General features: G+C 38.3%; 1 protein-coding gene across 1 annotated transcript in view; it reads left to right on the top strand.

Annotated features, from left to right (window-relative positions):
• Positions 1-19,653, top strand: part of SF3B3 (splicing factor 3b, subunit 3, 130kDa) — a 38,971-nt gene that overhangs the window by 980 nt on the left and 18,338 nt on the right. The window contains exons 2-11 of the mRNA XM_010850720.1: positions 2,246-2,383; positions 3,518-3,844; positions 4,730-4,902; positions 5,478-5,619; positions 7,679-7,791; positions 9,222-9,359; positions 10,149-10,252; positions 12,907-13,072; positions 13,581-13,676; positions 15,958-16,030. Coding sequence (XP_010849022.1) covers positions 2,314-2,383; positions 3,518-3,844; positions 4,730-4,902; positions 5,478-5,619; positions 7,679-7,791; positions 9,222-9,359; positions 10,149-10,252; positions 12,907-13,072; positions 13,581-13,676; positions 15,958-16,030 — 1,402 coding nt within the window. The 5' untranslated portion in view covers positions 2,246-2,313. The remainder of the gene's footprint in view (positions 1-2,245; positions 2,384-3,517; positions 3,845-4,729; positions 4,903-5,477; positions 5,620-7,678; positions 7,792-9,221; positions 9,360-10,148; positions 10,253-12,906; positions 13,073-13,580; positions 13,677-15,957; positions 16,031-19,653) is intronic.

Here is a 19,653-nt window from a genome sequence, read left to right as displayed (position 1 = left end):
TTGTGAATTCTGTTGTTGATAACTGGAATTTTGAAATTATTCGAACCACGGCAAGATGCAAGAGAAGTTGTATCTGAGAATCACGTTTCCTTTTTTTTTTTTAACTTACTTTTTATTGAAGGATAATTGCTCGAGAATTTTGCTGTTTTTCTGTCAAATCTCAACATGAATCAGCCATAGGTGTACGTGTGTTCCCTCCTTTTAAACCTCCCTCCCCATCCCACACCTTTAGGTTGATACAGAGCCCCTGTTTGAGTTTCCTGAGCTACACAGCAAATTCCCCATTGGCTATCTATTTTACATATGGTAATACATTTACTACGTTTTGATTGACAGCAATTGCAACAGGTTCTCTATTTTCCACCTAGACCTTTAGCTGAGCACAACTTTCCTTGAAACTTTCTCAGTGTCTAAGCCCTTCTGAGTGTGTGTATCTATGTCTTCGTGTCTATAGTTTTTTTTCTCTTTTTCTTTTTGTAGGTCATTTTTCAACTCTGTTTTCCACCTCAGGCCTTTTCCTTTTTTCCCTACCATTCTAGGACAATAAAGATGTTCCTTGGTTTCAAGTAGGAAAATGTGTGTTTCTCAGGACCTGTTTCTAGACTGGAGTGTCTTTTCCTCTCTTTGGTAGCCCAGAGAGACAAGAGCCCTTGCTCTTGCCCAGCCCAGAAATGGTTATTATTTGTGAGGATGTTTATTCATAATTCTCTTTTCTCATTTAACAAAACCAAACTCATGTGGTGGTGGTGTTTTTTTTTTTTTTCCAAACTCATGTGTTAATTACACAGCGATCACTTTGAATTTCTCTAGATCCCTTGCTTTTGTTTCTGAGTGAGGAAAAATAGGTCAGTTTATTTTTAGCAGCAAGTGTGTATAGATGTAGTTTTTGGTGATTCTTTTATGGTAGAGGTACATCAGTTTGCGGTTTTGAGTTCTATCTGATGAGAAGAATCCTTTTCTGTGATTGTGTACTCCTTTGGAGAGGCTTCCTCCTGAAGTGACAGTTCAGTTTTTAGTTTTTTGGTGGTCAGTAGGTTTAAATTTAAAAATTGGCATTACCGACTCAAAGGACATGAGTTTGAGCAAACTCCAGAAGACAGTGAAGGACAGGGAGGCCTGGTGTGCTGCAGTTCACCGGGTCCCAAAGAGTGGGACACGACTTAGCAACTCAACAATAGATTTAAGTTTCTAGTAATGTAAATACAGAGCTCTATAAAAGATGTAGGTGAAGTACTTTTATCTATTAGATTAGCAAAAGTCTGGTTGTAGAAAATTAGGAACTCAGGTTGCTGGGGATGTAAATTGTCAGAGTTTCTTTGAAAGGCAGTTTGTCAATATGTATCAAAATTGCAAATGTGTAAGTCCCTCAGTCCAGCAATTGCACTTCTAGGAATTAATCTTAGAAATACAGTCATGCACATATGAATGATTTATATATGAAGATTTTTCTTTGAAGCAGTATTCATATTAGCAAGAGGTTGGGAAGAACCTGAATGAATGTTCATCAGTAGGGTTTTAGCTACATGAATTCTTACATACCCATTCGATGGAATACTTATCCTTGTATTAATACATAGCTGTAAAAAAAAAACCGAGAAAGTCTTGTTTGTCGCTCTGTCCAAGATAGGTAAAATGATTAAAAACAAAATCAGTTGCGCTATAATGTGAGTGTACAATGATCTTTAGTTTAAAATGAAGGTGTAGTATACAGTATTAGTATGTTTCTTCTTGTGCATACAGAAAATATCTGGAAAGACATGATATAACTTGGTGAAATTGATTCCTCCAAGAAGGAAAACTGAATAGCTAGGGAATGGGTGGAGTGAGCTTTTTGCTGTGCTTTTGTATTCTGAACCATGTGAAAGTAGAAGTTATTCAAATAGAAGTAAATGTAGACCTAGTTTGTTTCCATGACAGTAAAGTTAAATAAACATTGTTGCGTTAATGGTACAGAGTACAGCTCCCTAATGTTTTTAACTACGTGTGACCTCAAGCAATTTATTTTCTTAGCCTAATTTTCTTACTTGTAAATTAGTGTAATGTCATGAACTTTGTGTATTTCTTGTGAGGCTAGAAGCAAAGTGTGTAGTAGCATAGTGCCTGCATGTAGAAAGCACTCTTAATTATCGTGTTGTTACTCAGTAAGCCTTACTCTACTGCTTCTGCTGTCTTCACTAGACGTTCCCATACAAAAATATCTTAACAATTTCACAGCTGATATTTTTCTGCTTTTATGTGCTCTTAGCTTGCTTTGACTTGGTATAACCAAGGTCTGAATTGTGGAGTTGTGGGTGGCTCACTGTTACTGCTGCCATGTTCCTGTACAACTTGACCTTGCAGCGAGCCACTGGCATCAGCTTTGCCATTCATGGCAACTTCTCTGGTAAGTTCCTCTAAAGTTTTGTGGTTTTTTTTTTTTTTGACTGTACCTCTCGGGTTGCTGAATCTTACTTCCCTGACCAGGAATTGAACCTGTGTCCCCTGCAGTGGATGTGAGGAGTGCTAACCACTGGACTTCCAGGGAATTCCTCACATTTTAAATATTGATAGTTTTATGCTTTAGATTGGTTTTTAAACATCAAACCTTTTGTAAAAAACAAATTATGAAAAAAAATTTAATTGTTAGAGAACATTGTAACTTATGTAATGCTTTACAGTTTCTAAAGTAATTGATCTTATCTCATTTCCAAAGAACTTTTAGAAAGTAAGGTGTCTTGATAAGTGATTGGGCATTGAGCAAATGGTAATGGATTGGGATAGGTAGGCGTGGTATATCAGGTAGGATAGGAGGCGATTTAGGCATTAGATAGTGAAGACCTGTGCTGGGGCAGTGAGGATAGATAGAATGTGAGTTTGCATCCTGGGTGGCAGAGAAAATGACGGTAACATTCATAGCAGGTTACTTGAGATCAGAGAGTATGAGAAAGGAGGAAATTGGGTATTCTCAACATTTGAAGGTGATGACAACTTATCAGGGTGGAGATGAGTAGCAGGGAGAGATGGGTTCAAGTTGGCTGTTTATGCATCTGGAGGTGTTGATTGCAATTTTGAAAGCAAGTGAGCTTTTTAGAAATAAACAGCATATGTTAGATAGTAATTTTGAAAGTTCTTTGGGACACTACATCTAACTGCACAAAAAGTTAATATGATTTCTTAGAATAATAGCCTTAAAAATGGACTAGAAAGAGCCTTTGGAAATTTTTAATTTTACAAAGCTAGATGTTATATATTAATATCATTTGTAGACAACTCCCAATTATGCTTATTGATGGCAAATCTTAGAAAAATTAAAAGAAGTTTTTAAAAAAGCTTGCATGATCATTTATTTAAAGCTTTTCTTTGATACCACTTTTGTTAAATGTTTTAAATTCTAGGAAAAGGACCTTTTACAGTAGAATAAAATACTAAGCCTCCAACTCATTTAATTGTATTTATGTGTAGTAGCATTTTGATCCATGAAGGTTACTTTTTGGATTAGTTCTTATTGTTCATGATCTTTATTTTGTGTGTTTTTCAGGAACCAAACAACAGGAAATTGTTGTTTCCCGAGGAAAGATCTTGGAACTGCTTCGCCCTGATCCCAACACTGGCAAAGTGCACACTCTACTGACTGTGGAAGTATTTGGTGTCATCCGGTCGCTCATGGCCTTTAGGTTGACGGGTGGCACAAAAGACTACATTGTGGTTGGCAGTGACTCAGGTCGGATTGTTATTCTGGAATACCAGCCATCTAAGAATATGTTTGAGAAGATTCACCAAGAAACCTTTGGCAAGAGTGGATGCCGCCGCATTGTTCCTGGCCAGTTCTTAGCTGTGGATCCCAAAGGGCGAGCTGTTATGATTAGTGCGTGACTTACTCTATTGGCTTTTTGATTCTTAAAGAAGCTCACTTCAGACTAGCAATGCTGTGATCTTGGTAGCGTACCAAGAAATCACTCACCTGAATAAAATTTGTATCATTTTGGGTGTTTAAAGTTGCTTTCTCTTTTAAAACAATGGGGAAAGTTGTAACACACCTTTTCTACTTCTTATCTAGTTGGAAATGGGTCTTTTTTGGTTTCTTTGACTGTACCAAAAAGACTATGCTGAAAGTTTTCACATTAGGCAAAGAGTATGATTGCTTTCATCAGCCTGAAATGATGATTTACATTCATGTCTCTTCTCTGATAAATCTCTTGAAGAAAACTCTGAATATCTGATCAGGCTTCCAGAGGGCAACCTTCTGTGACCAATCACAAAATTATTAGATCTAATTCAGAGAACAAAGCTGGCAATTTTATGAATTTTTGTTTAGTTTGTCATAAAAATTTTTGGAAAGTTAGTGGGATGTTAAGATCCCTATTATGGGGACGTTCCTGGTAGTCCAGTGGCTAAGACTCTGAGCTCCCAGGGCAGACTTAGGTTCAATCCCTAGTCAGGGAGATAGATCCCACGTGTCACAACTAAGAGTTCACATGCCACAACTAAAGAGGGCCCTCTTAACTGCAGTGAAGATCTTGAATATTGTAACTAAGACTCAGCACCGCTAAATTAAAAAAAAAAATCTCTATTAGAACGAGAAGGGTAAAATTTTGCTCCTTTTTATTTTAGTGTTAGCAAAATTTAAGTTAATGCACTTATAGAGTTTAGTACTGGCTATCATTTAGAAAATAATTGTGATGTAAATCTAGCTGTTCTGTAGCTCGTCTTTTCATTATCTGGAGTTTTTTTGTTTTGTCTCCATCCACAGGTGCCATTGAGAAACAGAAATTGGTATATATCTTGAACAGAGATGCTGCAGCCCGACTTACCATCTCATCTCCACTGGAGGCTCACAAAGCAAACACTTTAGTGTATCACGTAGTTGGAGTAGATGTGGGATTTGAAAATCCAATGTTTGCTTGTCTGGAAATGGATTATGAGGTATATCTTACTTGGTCACAATTTTTTTATTACTATCATACTCCAAATGCCTTTCTGAAACACTTGGGAGCGTCTCAGCATTTACCTGACCACGTTAGCGCCTTTGCTCTGGTTTGAACAGTCCCCCTGTGTAAACAGGGATTTGTTGGGGAAACGCCCTGAAAAAAAGAGGTGAGGTGGTGGTTTGGATATTTTTTCATTGGGAGATAGTGAAAGATGGGACATACCATTCTTTGCCTTGAGAGGAAGGCAGTGTTTTCTGGTCCCAGAAGTAGAAAACTTGGGTTCTTGCTCCCATTCTGCCATTTTTTAGTGTGAATTTTGGCAAAGCATTTGGCATCTGTGGACCTCTGTTTCCTGGTTTGTGAAATGGAAGAATCTTGATGCCCTTTTCAACTTTGTTCATTTATTTAAATAATTTCTACTGGAGTATAGTTGATTTACAGTGTTGTATTAGTGTCAGGTGTACAGCAGAGTGAATCAGTTATACATATACATGTATCCACTCTTTTACTTTCTAGCTTTGAAAGCTTGATTTTATGGTACTGATTAGTCTTTGTGCCACTGTTACCTAGGAAGCAGACAATGATCCAACTGGGGAAGCAGCAGCTAATACCCAGCAGACGCTTACTTTCTATGAATTAGACCTTGGTTTAAATCACGTAGTCCGAAAATACAGTGAGCCTTTGGAGGAACATGGAAACTTCCTAATTACAGGTACTTTTTTCTTCCATCTGCTTTGTACCATTTTGCTTGGTCCATTTTATGCCCAAACTTAGGAGTGTTTACTTAATAGGATTTGGAAGCTGTAATCTATTCATAGTAAACCTGAGTGCCTTGTCTGTTTTGGGGAGGTTAGAGATTCATGTGGTGGTTAACTCGTACCCTCTAATGGGGGAGAGAAAAAAAGAGCAGTCAGCTTGGAGTCTTGATTTCTGTTGGTTGCTCTGGTGTTTTGACTGTGGTCAATCTTTCACTCTCATTACAAAAATCAAAATCTGACTCTATGAAAAGACAGATGTTATGGATGAAACAAGATAAAACTGTCCTTCAGTTTGAAAGCCTAGATGAAATAGAAATATTTTTGAAAACTGTCACCAAACTTGATAGAAGATGAAATTAAGAACCTGAGTAGACCAACATTTGTTTTAAAATGGGGCAATAATCAAAAGTTTCTTTTCCTCAGAGGATTTAAGGTTCAGAGTTTTTAGGGACCTTAAATTTCTTGAGAGATCAGAAAAAGAATAAAAACCGTTGTACCACTTTAAGAGCTTAATATACCTTCATACCAAAACTGGGGAAGGACAGTAATAAGAAACATTTACAGCCTAGTTATCCTTTGATGGTAGATGCAAAAATCTTAAATTTTAGCAAATCAGATTCAACAGTGTTTTCTGTGCATCATAGCAAAGTAAGATTTTTGTAGGAGCTCAAAGAGGTTCACCATGAAGAATCAATATTAGTTTAATTCATTATATTAGAAGACTAAAGGACAGCTATATTTGTGGTATCTAAATTGTATCAGGCTCATCTAAGATGGTGATCCAGTCCTTTCTGTTTTGAGTCATTTGCATTTGATGTCTAAAATGAAGTATGTCTGTTGTTGGGTAGGATTTTGGAGAAGAAAAATATAAAATAGCACTTGTCTTTGAGTGTTAAATCTTAGGAGGAGACTATATATTAAGCAGAAGCATTTTAAAAAATAGGTTATATAAATTACTTGTTATACTGTATTATGATACTTCTCATTTACAAGGGTTTCATTCATTAAACAAATGTTTACTGAACCTCTATGATCACTATGTGCAAAGTCAATCTGTTGAGACTGCATGGTGAAAAATTTGTTGTGGTGTCTCCTTTTATACAAGATTGAGTATAATGGTGAATACATACTAGTAACACAAAAATTACCAGAGTGTGCCACATGCCATGACAGCGTGGAGGAGGGGTTCCTAACCAGGGAAAGGAAGGCAGTGCATTAGAGAAAGCTTTCAGAAGTGCTCTCAGCTGAGGACTAAGGAATAGTTAGGAGTTAGGTGCAGTGGGGGTGGAGGAGGAGTTTCTGTTGTGGGCAGAGGAACCAGAATGCACAAAAGCCCAAATGCAGGAAAAAAACATGGTTCATTGAAAACTGAAAGCTCATTGTGGTTGGATCATTGGAGGTAAAGAGCTGGGGTGGAGGAAGCAGAAGAATAATGACATATTAAAGGTGAATGTTTTAGAAAGATCACTTGATTACATTTTTGTAATGGAATGGAAGGTAGTAAGGTCAGGAAGCATTTCCATTAAACCAAAAGAGATTTGCAGCATGAGGACTGCTGAAGAGGTAGAACCAATGTGGGAGAGGAGAGAATTGAAGGATGGCATCCTTTTTGCTGGTTTGGTCAATTGGTTGATGGCAGTGTTCTCTAAGGTTGAGAACCCAGGAGATGGTTTGGTAAGGAACTTGGCAGTGGTTTATGAATGCATTCATTTTTAACCTGCTATGGAATATCCATGTAAGAGTGTCCAGTAGGCAGTTGGATTATAGGTCCAAAGCTGAGAACTGAGTTCTGGGCTTGGAGCTAAACTTTCAGATGCCTTATTAGATATCTGGACAGGCTGAGATCACCCAAACGGTGCTCCATCCTTGTCTAGTGTAACTCTCAGGGAAAAGAAACACATTGAATGTTTAGCACCTTCAGGCACCTTTAAGTCGTGCTGAAGGAGAGAAGGAATTGAAGGTTAAATTCATAGTTGTGTCAAATCATTGCTGGTTTTTGTTTTCTCTTGACAGTTCCAGGGGGATCAGATGGTCCAAGTGGAGTGCTGATTTGCTCCGAAAACTACATTACCTATAAGAACTTCGGTGACCAACCGGATATCCGCTGTCCAATTCCCAGGAGACGGGTAGGTCTTTGTTTACCGTAAGAGAAAATATATTTATGTTGTGAAATGAACTTAATTTTTGTTAAGTGTTTTTAATAAAGTCAGTAAGTATTTTAGCACAACAAAATCTGAGAAAGAAAATTGAAAACCAGCACAGCTCTGGGTTGTGCACCTGAAACTAGCGTGATACTGGGAGTCAGTTGTGCTTCAGCTTTTAAAAAAGCAGATACAGTTTTCATTCTTGAAGAGCCTATGAACAGTATCCATTTGAAATTCCTGAAGTTTCTAGTTTGAAGAATCCTGGTGTATTCATTGAAGATAAATTGCCTTTCATTCTCCCCTACCCCACCCCATTCCAGCATAGAAAAAATCTGAAAGGAGCAAACAGTGAATCCTGTATACTTTTCACTTAGATTCACTTATTAGTACTGCTTTGCTACATTGGCCTTTTCTTTCTTTTGTATCTGTGTTTTTTAGGCAAGACCATTTGAAGATAAGTTGTAGGGATCATGACACTTTGTGACAGTTCTTGTACTACTCCGTTTTATTTAAGAGATTTGGGTATCCGTGGATTTTGGTATCTGGGGGTTCCTCAAACTAGTCCCGTGCAGATGTTGAGGGATGATTATAATGAAGTTCTGTGTACCCAGCCTCAGTTATCAGCAGCACATGGGTAATTGTCATTGATCTCTGCTTCCTCAAACTCTCTTTTCACCCCAGATTATTTATCTTTTTAATACTAATTTATAGATCCTGGGGTTAAATCTTTTTAAGATATAGTTTATCTAGTACATGGTATTTGAGTAAGACTCCATCAATTTTAGAAAATTTGGTAAGATTAGCAAGTTAAATTTTTGGAGTGGTGTTAAGTAATTAAGTTTAGATAATCAGAAATTGGCACCTGACTGCCAGGTGCTGTACTTGACTTTGGGACTACAAAGAAATATAAAACATGTTTTGCCTTTGAGAGAAATACAAAATGTTGGAAATACTTAAAAAGAAACAAACCAGCTGAGGGGGATGCCTTCTGGGATTCGGGCAAGTTGATAAAGACAGAAGAGGGATGATGTTGGTGGTTTGGATAGTACTGTGAACGGGTAAGAGTCTTATTCACAGCCTGAAATGATGATTCTTTAAATTTCATGTCTCTTCTCTGACATTTTTCTCTGGAGATAGTTTTTGCCTTATTAATCTGATCAGGCTGTAGAGTGGAATTGTGGCATTTTGTTTTAACCTAAGCTTTATTATGTATTTATAGTAGACAAGAATTTCTGTTTATTGTGTTACATAATCCTGTGGCTGGCAAGCTGCTCTGGATCACAGCTTGCATGGAGAGACTCCAGGTGCCTCTAGGCGTTTGGTGGCCTGTTTGATCCTTATTGGTAAGGTGCTGAATTCCAGAAAAGAAATCCTAATTTCTAAGATGTTGATTGTGTATTTGACTTTGCTAGAATGACCTGGATGACCCTGAAAGAGGAATGATTTTTGTCTGCTCTGCCACCCATAAGACCAAATCAATGTTTTTCTTTTTGGCTCAAACTGAGCAGGGAGATATCTTTAAGATCACTTTGGAGACAGATGAAGATATGGTAAGTAGAGCATGGAGGAGGGAGGAAAAAATGAAAAAGTATGTTAGCTGTTATTAGTCTAATTTGAGAAAACTTGCTACAGTTTCATCCTAATTTTAGTTAAATAACCTTATTTTGAAAACTGATGGTTATCTACGGTTTACAGAGTGGTGTTATAAGCCATTTGTTCATTGCAACTACTCTGAGATAGAAAGGATAGTTACAAGTTTAAAAAACAGGAGCTGAATGCCTTAAAAAGTAGTTGCTTAAGGTGTTAAAGCTTTTAAAGTTTGGAATTGGAATATGAATGTGAATTTTCTCCCCCTGGTTAACAGATTTTTGGTCTGATTACATATAATGTGAGAATGGGTAATGCCGCTTCTAGTGAATGCCTTCACTCTCTGTCGCCTGAAACTGGCAATATGCGAGATCTGTCACTTTTATCCCATGGAGGAGCATTGAGCACTGGGCAATTTCTTAGATACTGGTTTAGCTCAAGAGTTGGCAAGTTTTTTGTGTTTTTGTTTTTTCTTTTTAAGGCCAGCTAGTGAACATTTTCAGCTTTTGTGGGCCGTGTGGTCCCTGTTTGCACTACTTAGCTCTACCGTTGGGGCATAGAAGCAGCCACTGGGAGTCCGTGAACTGCACGGCTAGCCTGCGGGCTCTAGTTTTCTGACTCCTGGTGTGGATGTGAAGGACAGGATTTTTTTTTGCCACTTTGTTTTATTACATTGTCTTATTATACTGCACTGTCTTCCATGTTGTGGCTTCATTTGCCTGCATACTAGAATCTTTCTCTTTCCATTCCAGGTTACTGAGATCCGGCTCAAGTATTTTGATACTGTGCCTGTTGCTGCTGCCATGTGTGTGCTTAAAACAGGCTTCCTTTTCGTAGCATCAGAATTTGGAAACCAGTGAGTAGTCCTTTTATTATCCCATTTCACCCTGGTTACTATAAAGTTGGTGAAAGAGAGGTAGTTTCAAGGCCTTGTAGCTTTCCTGAGAATGTTTTACGTCCTTCAGAGCAAAAGTTTTGCCCTCTTCCCTTTTATGTTCTTTCTCTTGATGACTTTCTCTATTTTAGTGGCTTAAATCAATACCTGTGGATAGCTGCAAAAAGTAGCTTTAGAAGTGATCTCCTGAACTTCTTGTTGGGCATTCCTGCTGGACTACTTAGTATTAAATAGATGTTCCGTAGACATGTCACTGGTACAAGTCTGAAGTTGAAACTCATTAGTACCAGCTTCCCAGCCATATCACCAGTCTTTCCAACCTTACTGTTTCTTTTATTTTAAACATTCTTTTTTCTTTTAATGTTCTTTTCCATTGTGGTGTATTTTAGGACGTTGAATTTTGTTCTCTGTGCTAGGACCTCTGTTGTTCATCCTTTCTGTTCCATAGATAGGTTCATTTGTGTCATGTTTTTAGATCCCACATAAATGCTACCATATGGCACTTGTCTTTCTCCTTTTGGCTTCACTTAGTATGATCATCTCTAGTTGCATCCATGTTGCTGCAAATGGCTTATTTTGTTCTTTTTTATGGCTGAGTAGTAGTTTGTTGTGTATGTATACCACATCTTAATGCATTCATCTGACGATGGACATTTAGGTAGTTTCCTTGTCTTGGTTTTGCCATCCTTACTATTTCTTTTTTTTTTTTTTTTTTACTATTTCTGTTAATGTCTTATGGGCCAATTCCAGCAATTTGAGTGTAAAGTCTCAGTTTTTGTGGTACTACTCTGAATTAGTTCTCTAGTTCCTTATTGTAGTTCATTGTCTTGTAAAACTCAACCTTTATAGAGGGTCATCTCTTTAAGCAAACAAGACACAACCCTGATGAAATGATTTCCTCATCCCTATGTTACAGTCTTTGATGGCTTTTCATAGACAAATGGGAGAAGGTGATGGCACCGCATTCCAGTACTCTTGCCTGGAAAATCCCATGGATAGAGGAGCCTGCATGGTAGGCTGCAGTCCATGGGGTCGCTGAGAGTCGGACACGACTGAGCGACTTCACTTTCATGCATTGGAGAAGGAAATGGCAACCCATTCCAGTGTTCTTGCCTGGAGAATCCCAGGGACGGGGGAGCCTGGTGGGCTGCTGTCTATGGGGTTGCACAGAGTCAGACACAACTGAAGCGACTTAGCAGCAGCAGCAGCAGCATAGACAAATGAGTTAAATAAGTCTGAACTCTACTCTGGCCTTGAATTTAAAACCAGTATTGAAGACTCCAGATTGCATATGAAATGAGATGCCATGGTCTTGCTTTCTAGTTCAGGTTTCGCCAGCACGTGCAGAAGACGTATCTAATGCTATTTCTGTGTGATGAAAATGAAAATGTCGTCTAAAATTCTGTGATTCTATTCCAGTTTTGCCGTTTCTACAGTTGTTCTCCCTTTCTTTATGTCCTTAACTCATCCTCATGGAGCTTATTCCAACTGTCTTTTTATTATTCCTTTTCCCAATTTATACCTGTTTTGTCTCACTGTTTATAACCTAGCCTATTGTTATGAGTATTTTCACCCATTTCTAATTTTTTAGTTTTCTTAACAAGGAATTTCCATTGTAGAAAAGTTAGGAAAGTGCATATAAGCAAAAATTCTCTTGTAATCCTGCCCAAAGATACCATTTTTTTGTGTGTGTAGCCTTCCTGTATATATATATTTAAATCTTTGTATAAAAATGATAATGTATAGTGTTTTGTAAGTTATGTATTTTTATATAGTAGTGAATAATAATAAATATTTTTCTTTATCAATAAATAGGTCTTAAACATTCATATTTTTTAGCACCCATTATCTCTTTTTGTGGTAAAATATGTATAACAAAATTCGTCATTTTAACATGTTCAATTTGGTGGCATTAATTACATTTGCAGTGTTGTATAACTGTTGCTACTATTTTTCCAAACTTTCTTTTATCACTCCAGACTGAACCCGTATGCCCATTAAGGAGTCTCTCCTCGTGGCCCTCAGCACTGGGGACCTGAGTGCACTCACACGTTCACCCTTCTGTCCGGCTCATCATTTCATGTAGCATAGTTTCAGAGTTCATGTGTCAGCTCTATATTCTTCTTATCTATCAATAATAACCCACTATATGTATGTACCATGTATTATTTACCTGTTAATGGACACCTGGGTTCTTTCCACCTTTTGGCTGTTGAGAGTAATGCAGTATTGGACGCTGGTGTGCAAATATTGGGTATGTACCCTGTTCTTAAAGATACGGAAAACCCTAGTCAATAAGCAGAGATCTCAAACTATAGATGCCAACTCAATATTAAAGTGATTTATGAGCATTATGTTGATGGCAGACATCTTCAGAAAATGTACTTTTTAAATGCTTATTGGCTTTTTTTCTTCCAGTTTTACAGAGATAAAATTGAAATACAGCACTGTATAAGTTTAAGGTGTGCAGCATAATGATTTGACTTATATACATCATGAAATGGTTATCACAGTTAATCTCATTTGGTTCACGTATAACATATGGAAGTGTTAATTATATTTATAATGTACATCGGACAGAAAATATTTTACCTGAAATCTTTGCTTCTCCCTAGTTACTTATATCAAATCGCACATCTTGGAGATGATGATGAAGAACCTGAGTTTTCATCTGCCATGCCTCTAGAAGAAGGAGACACATTCTTCTTTCAGCCAAGACCACTGAAAAACCTTGTGTTGGTTGATGAATTGGACAGCCTCTCTCCCATTTTGTTTTGCCAGGTGCAGATCTTTCCAGTCACTCCATAATGAGCAGTGCTAACCAACTGTTTTTGAGTATGAATGAGTTTAAAGTTTTAATTTAAATTAACCTCATAGTCTAAAGAGGTTCAGCAGCATGTCTGTGGACTCGCCAGGGTATAAGGGTGAAGCAGCTGAAGGCAGTTGGGGGGTTAAAAACTTTACATAAATCCTTGGGCTTAAAGTGGTTAAGACTCTACATTTCTACTGCAGGGGGCACAAGTTCCATCCCTGTTCAGGGAACTAAGATCCCACGTGCTGTGTGACCAAAACAAAGAACTGATAAAAGCTTTTTATGTTCGTAAAACTTGCTGCTGCAAACTGCTTGCGTTTCGGGACATTGGGTCTTTTTTTCACTCCATGTGCCCAGGGCCAGTAGTAATATTTAAGCCTAATAAACTAAAAAAGTGGTTTGTCTCCCTGAGAATAATCAAGTTTGTGTGTGGGAAAGTAGCACAAGTGGACATTTCCCCCCCTTTTCTTTGTGCAGATAGCTGATCTGGCCAATGAAGACACTCCCCAGCTATATGTGGCCTGTGGTAGGGGACCACGGTCATCTCTGAGAGTCTTAAGGCATGGACTTGAGGTAAGATTGGAATTTATAGATCATATGCAGGGTTTGGAGGGAAGTGCTAGCAAAGCAGCCTAAGGCTTTATTCTGATATCAAAGATGTATTCAATGTTTATATGAAACAAAAATGTTTTCCTCTTTACCTGTTTCCATAAAGTTTACAGTTTAAATTTCCTAATCATTAACATGTTAACACAATAGGCACTTTAAAAATTTGGCAAGTGGATATCAAAGGGGAAAATGCCTATTAATTCCAGGCTCACTCACCACAGTGTGTAGGTTGGGAAGTCTGCATGGCACATTTTACTGCGTCTCATTTTAGTCTTGATCCTTCTGCATAGTTTTTAGATACTTATATTTTTAACTATGTTAAATACAGTATGTATATATTTGTATCTTACTAAGTTTATTTCTTATTACTATGTGCTTTTAAGTTGTACAATTTTTAATGTTTTTGCAATATACCTCCACAGTGGGTGGATCAGAATTTATTTAATGAATCCTTTATTGTTGAACATTTTAGGTGAAATGGACATTCAAAATTATCTTCTCAAATCCCATATCCTTTTCTCATCATGGTTCTTGTGTCGATGCATCTTAGCAAGCCCTGGGCTTGATTTTGTTGGAAATAAAATAAATCTTCCTATGGCAGTTACTTTTAGCAGTTGGGGTTGGCAAACTCCAGGCTCTTAGAGGCCCACTGCCTGTTTTTTGTAAATTTTTATTGGAACACAGGCAAGGGGACCTTTGTTTTGAATTTTGGCTCTGCTTAATAGCTGTTACTAAGCTTTTGTTTCCTCTTCTATAAAATGGGCTTCATAGCATCTGCCTTAAGGATTGCTGTAGGAATTAAATGAGAATGCAGATGAAGCACTTGCTCAAGTTCTGGCGTATAGTAACTGTTCAATAAACGTTAGCTATTAATATCTCTGTCTCGGGGGATTTAAAAAGTTTTGACTGCTCGAATATTCATCAAGTCACCAAAATTTCAATGACTTGAAGCTAATTTAGACCAATAGTTCTTGATAAGTTACTTGCTGCTCATTGGATCCCAGTTATCATCTGGTTAAAGTAAGCACTCACACACAAAAAATGCATACATGCATTAACAAAACTGTGTACGGTGTTGCGAGATAAAGAACCTGATGAAGAATCATTGTTTTTGAGTCCTCTGCTGCCTCCTAATTTTTTCTAATTCTATTTTAAAAAATCTGTTATGCAAAAATATTTTTTAAATTGCTGGACATTGTTTTGTTCCTGTGTATCTGTTTGTTGAATCTTGTTCAGCTAGATTATGGTCTCAGTTGAGCAGAGTCACTGTCAGATAGTGTAGCGTACTTGACATTTAGATTTTATTGATTGTGAAGTTAACCCAAGATTGTCCTGTACCATGATCAGGTACTCCTGCTACCATTACATAGATAAAACCAACAAAAGGATAAAATAAAATGCCTTTCATATATATTCTTGAGTTCTTCCTATAAAATGTAGTTCCACTGTTTAATTGCACATTATGATAGGCTGCCTTGCTTTTTATCTCTAGATCATTTAAAAATAATTTAATAAAATTTTTATCTTAGGTAGTCGTAGATTTACAGAAGAATTGCAAGGATACTATAGACAGTTAATGTTTAGTCCACACCTTGTTTTCTCCTCTAGATCATTTTGAGTTTATCTTACATATTTTATTTATTCCATTTGAAAGTCTATACGACATTCAGAGGAGTCTTGACTCTGACATTAAGGGGCATAAAAATCAAGTAGGAAGGACAAAACAGTTCCTCAGATTACTTTCAGATAAGTGTCCTAAGCGGTGATGATTGTGATTCCTCTGAAAACTTACAGGAGGGAGAGATGACTGCCAGCTCAGAAAATAAGGGAAGATTTTTTTCTAAAGGATGTGGCATTTGAATTGTTTGGTGAAGAGACGTGGAATTTCGCCTTAGGGGAGCAAAGGGAAGGAAAGGATGCTAATTGAGATGGACTGTTTGATTCCCACATGCTTGCTTTTTGCGGGGGATGCAGGCACGTTATACTTAAAAGGAAGCGTTTGGCCTGGCTGCAGCAGCTATCCTAGGTGTTCCATCACTGCTTGCTGAAGTCAGTTTTGGGAATTGACAGTACCTCTAGCCTTTTGGTTCTTAATGTTCTGTTTGACTACTTGGTTCCAGTGTTTTAATCCAGTGTACACTGTGAGCACTGCTATATTATAGGGACTGTATTATCTAGTGTGATTGTAAGCAAGGAGCTGAGTTTCACGCTCAGTGGGTCTGTGGTTTGTCTCCTTTCCTGTCAGGTATCAGAAATGGCTGTCTCAGAGCTTCCCGGTAACCCCAACGCCGTCTGGACAGTGCGTCGGCACATTGAAGGTAAGCAGCCCTTTCCCAGAGGTCTGAATGAGGGTCCAGGTGCCACTGACAGTAGAAGCTGAAGAGGCTGCATTCATAATACTTCTATGTCATTTCATATACTAGAGACTTTTTATGACTCAACACCATGTTTTTGAGGCTCCCAATCACGATGCTGTCACGTACTACATTTTGTACACATGGGTAAGAGGCACACAGGGTGGCTGTTCACACTCAGTGCATACACACTTCAGTATCATAGAGCTGTCACATGTCGGTTCTTTGATTATATTCATCATTAAGGTACTCTTTCCATATGTGTTAGAGGTATGATGTAAGGAAAAGTTTTTGCTTCTTCTATGATGTTTTCTCCTGTTGTGTTGAAATCACAGTGAAATTGAAGGTATTCTGGATATTAAGAGGTTTGTTACTGTTCTCTTCAATAGGTGTAGTAGTTGTGTTTAAGGGAAAGTGGAGGTTGATTGAAGCAGAATTTTAGGCTGAGTGGAAAAGGAGGGATGGAAGAAAGAGGAAGGCTGAGCTCCTGAATAAAAATGGTCACCTCATCCTAAAACTTTGAAAGTTATGTGAAAATGCATATTAATGCAACAGCAGAAAAGTCTTGTGACAACGGAATTTCAGTCTCTTAGAAATAAAACTCAGTTCTCATTTTCCCTTTGATTCTTTGGGATGGTAGGTCATTTCTATTCCTAGACCTCATTTTCCTCTTGTTCCCTCAGGAATGTGAAACTGGCCAGAATACAAAGCTTTTTCAAGAAAACAGCTGGAAATCTTCCTGCTTTTTAGATGTTTTGGTTGTATGGAACAAGTTTAAGGGAGCTGGGAAATGTGTAGGAGGGAAACCTCTTTCTATTAATAGAATACACAGTGAATTTAATCTTCATGTGGGCATTGGAATCCTATCTGAGTAGAAAGAAAAAAGTGAATAGGAAATCAGTAGGTTCATTTTAGCTGAGAAGGTATTTATTGGATGATTGGTTTTAAAAGATTTCCCCAGTTTTGGTATTGTCTTCATAAAGTGGTCATAAACTGGTCAGAGTTGATGTTCACCTTTAGCTTGGGGGCTGGTTGATATGAAGGCTCTTGAAAATTGCCTAGACTGTTTGAATTAGAAAGAGCCTTTGTGATAAAACCTAGTGTGCTCCTTTTTTTCGTGTTTTTTGTTTTATTAAACTTTATTGTAAAATCGATTTAGATTTGCAGGAAAGTTACTCCTCATTTTTTTGAAAAAGGCTGAAAATCACAGTTGTTGACTGTCTCAACATAGAGCACATAGGTAATAGAGACTGAAAGCTTTGTCTTGAATCTCAACCCAGTGTTCATTTGACTGAGTGAGTCTGGGTCATTTTGGTTTCCTAGGACAAGTTCAGTATTCTCATCCTGCTGCCTTGTAATTAAGATAGGATTGTATTCTCAGAGCAGTCATCTAAAAAAGAAGTATACAGAACTATTGTGTGTTCTGATATGGTGAAAGGCACGTGTGTGTTGCCAGGCTGGGTTAGAGGAGAGGGAAGAGGCATGTGTTTGAGAATCAGGAAAGGCTTTGGGGGTGATGTTTGATAAGTTAGTGATAAGCGGTATATTGCATGGTGGAACTTGTAGCTAAAATGTTTTCTCCTCTAAATACCTCATTCTCTTTCCAGATTTCCTAAGTTGTTATTCCACATGTCCACACATGTGGACATGGCATGTAGTCTTCCAGGCAACTACTAACCTTGGCTGGTACTTGGTGATGCACACTACCAATACCAAGCCTTTTTTTCTCTTCCACAGGTGGCTGGTGAAGGTGCTGATCACCACAGGTGTGTACCTATCGCTAGGGTCTACCGTGGGGTCTTAGAGTTTACCCAGGGAGAGGGAGTTGCACAAAATACTGAGGCTGCCCTGCTGGCATCTCTCAGAGGGTACCTGTGCAGTTTGCTGTCCATGTGCACTGTGGTAGTGCACACCCATCTGCCAGTGTGTTAAACAGTCTGAGGCAGGAGTCACTTTCTCCCACAGAATGTAGAACATAGGATTAATTTGCTTCCCATTAAGCCAAAAGGGCCTATAGCTAGAAAATCTTAACTTCATACTCTCCCTTGATGTTTTTATATGTTCCATGTGTAACTGAAAGATTGGGCCCTGGAGCAAGCCCCCGCTTTTTTCTTTTGAGTCTAGTGAGGCCTGTGCTGAGGAAAGACAAATACTGAGTAGTCTGAATATGGAGTGAGAATGAGATGTTGAAGGCCTCGGTCATCTCGGTTGTCACTCACTCTTCTCTTGGAGTGGGCTTTGTTGAGCCTGAGATACTAGGTCAAGAGAAAGAAGGGCACATCCCCTCTTCTGTGGGCTGCTTCCGCAGTGCTGAGACAGAAGTCCCACTTAACCTGAGACAGAGATGCAGTCTAATACTGAAATAGATTCTTCAGTGAGAAAGGAACTAATAGTGTTTTATATGAAACTTGAAACCTCTGAAAGAAGGCAACATAGACTTAATAGTTCATTGGCGTTTGCCTTGACTGAATCTTTATTTTGTTTTCAAGTCCAACTTTTAACCTAAAACCTGCCTAGGACCCAAGAGCTGCTATCTGCTTCTGGTTCTCCTGGTCGTAGGATGGAAAGGATGGACGTCTCAGTGTGCTTAGTATTCATAGGGAAGTGGATGTTTGCAGCTTTCAGATAGCAGTCATTGCTCTGCTGCTTGTTGAACTGCCCAGCAAACATAAGACCCAGACCACCGAGCATCTCTTTATTTTTATACCTGAGCAGTCTGGGGCCTTGAGTCAGAGAGGGGAGGATAAGGACGCAGGCTGCTGCTTTTCGTCACTCCCCTCAGTCTCTGCATGTAGGTTAAAAATGTGTGGTTTCTTTTCTGGAGACCCTCTTCCCTTGACTGAAGGAAGAAGCTGAAATCCTGCCCAGTTTTAGCCCTTTATTGTTTGGCTTTAATTTGCTCTGGCATAGCTTTTGAGATAGAAGGTTTCAGTGTTGAGAACGTGGGAAAGGACACTATTTTTATAATGTTAAAATTAAGCAATTCCTGTTAACTTTCACACCAGAGATTTCCAGTTTAAAAATAGAGCTGGAGTAAAGCTTTCAAGTTTGGTGTTGCTTAGAGACTGATGGTGGTTTTATTGTAAGCTGTTAAGACATCCACTTCAGGGATGGCCATGTCTGTGCTCAGTATTTTAACATGATGAACAATACAGTTTTACAGAGCAATTTTATAAGGTGTCCCCAGGCCTGTGAAATAATCTAAAACCAGTTACCTGCTTGTCCAGTGTTACTTCATGTGATTTGGAAATTGAACCATTCCTCTGGATTCCTGGTGTAGCCATTAAGATTATACCCATTGGGAAAGATCTTTGATTCTTGTCTTTCAGCCACTCATTCCGTGCACACGTGTTATTAATTGAAGCAAACATTTTGCAGGACAGTACTCAACCCTTAACAAATTATAAGTTATATTTATTTCTATATGTTTATATTTTAAAATGCTGATTGCCATCTACTAGATTGATTTTCAGTTCAGTTCAGTTTACTCACTCAGTCGTGTCTGACTCTTTGCGACCCCATGAATTGCAGCACGCCAGGCCTCCCTGTCCATCACCAACTCCCAGAGTTCACTCAAACTCATGTCC

This window comes from Bison bison, unplaced genomic scaffold (assembly GCF_000754665.1).
Source record: "Bison bison bison isolate TAMUID 2011002044 unplaced genomic scaffold, Bison_UMD1.0 scf7180017864295, whole genome shotgun sequence".
NCBI classification, from domain to species: domain Eukaryota; kingdom Metazoa; phylum Chordata; class Mammalia; order Artiodactyla; family Bovidae; genus Bison; species Bison bison.
This window is presented reverse-complemented; position numbering and strand designations above follow the sequence as displayed.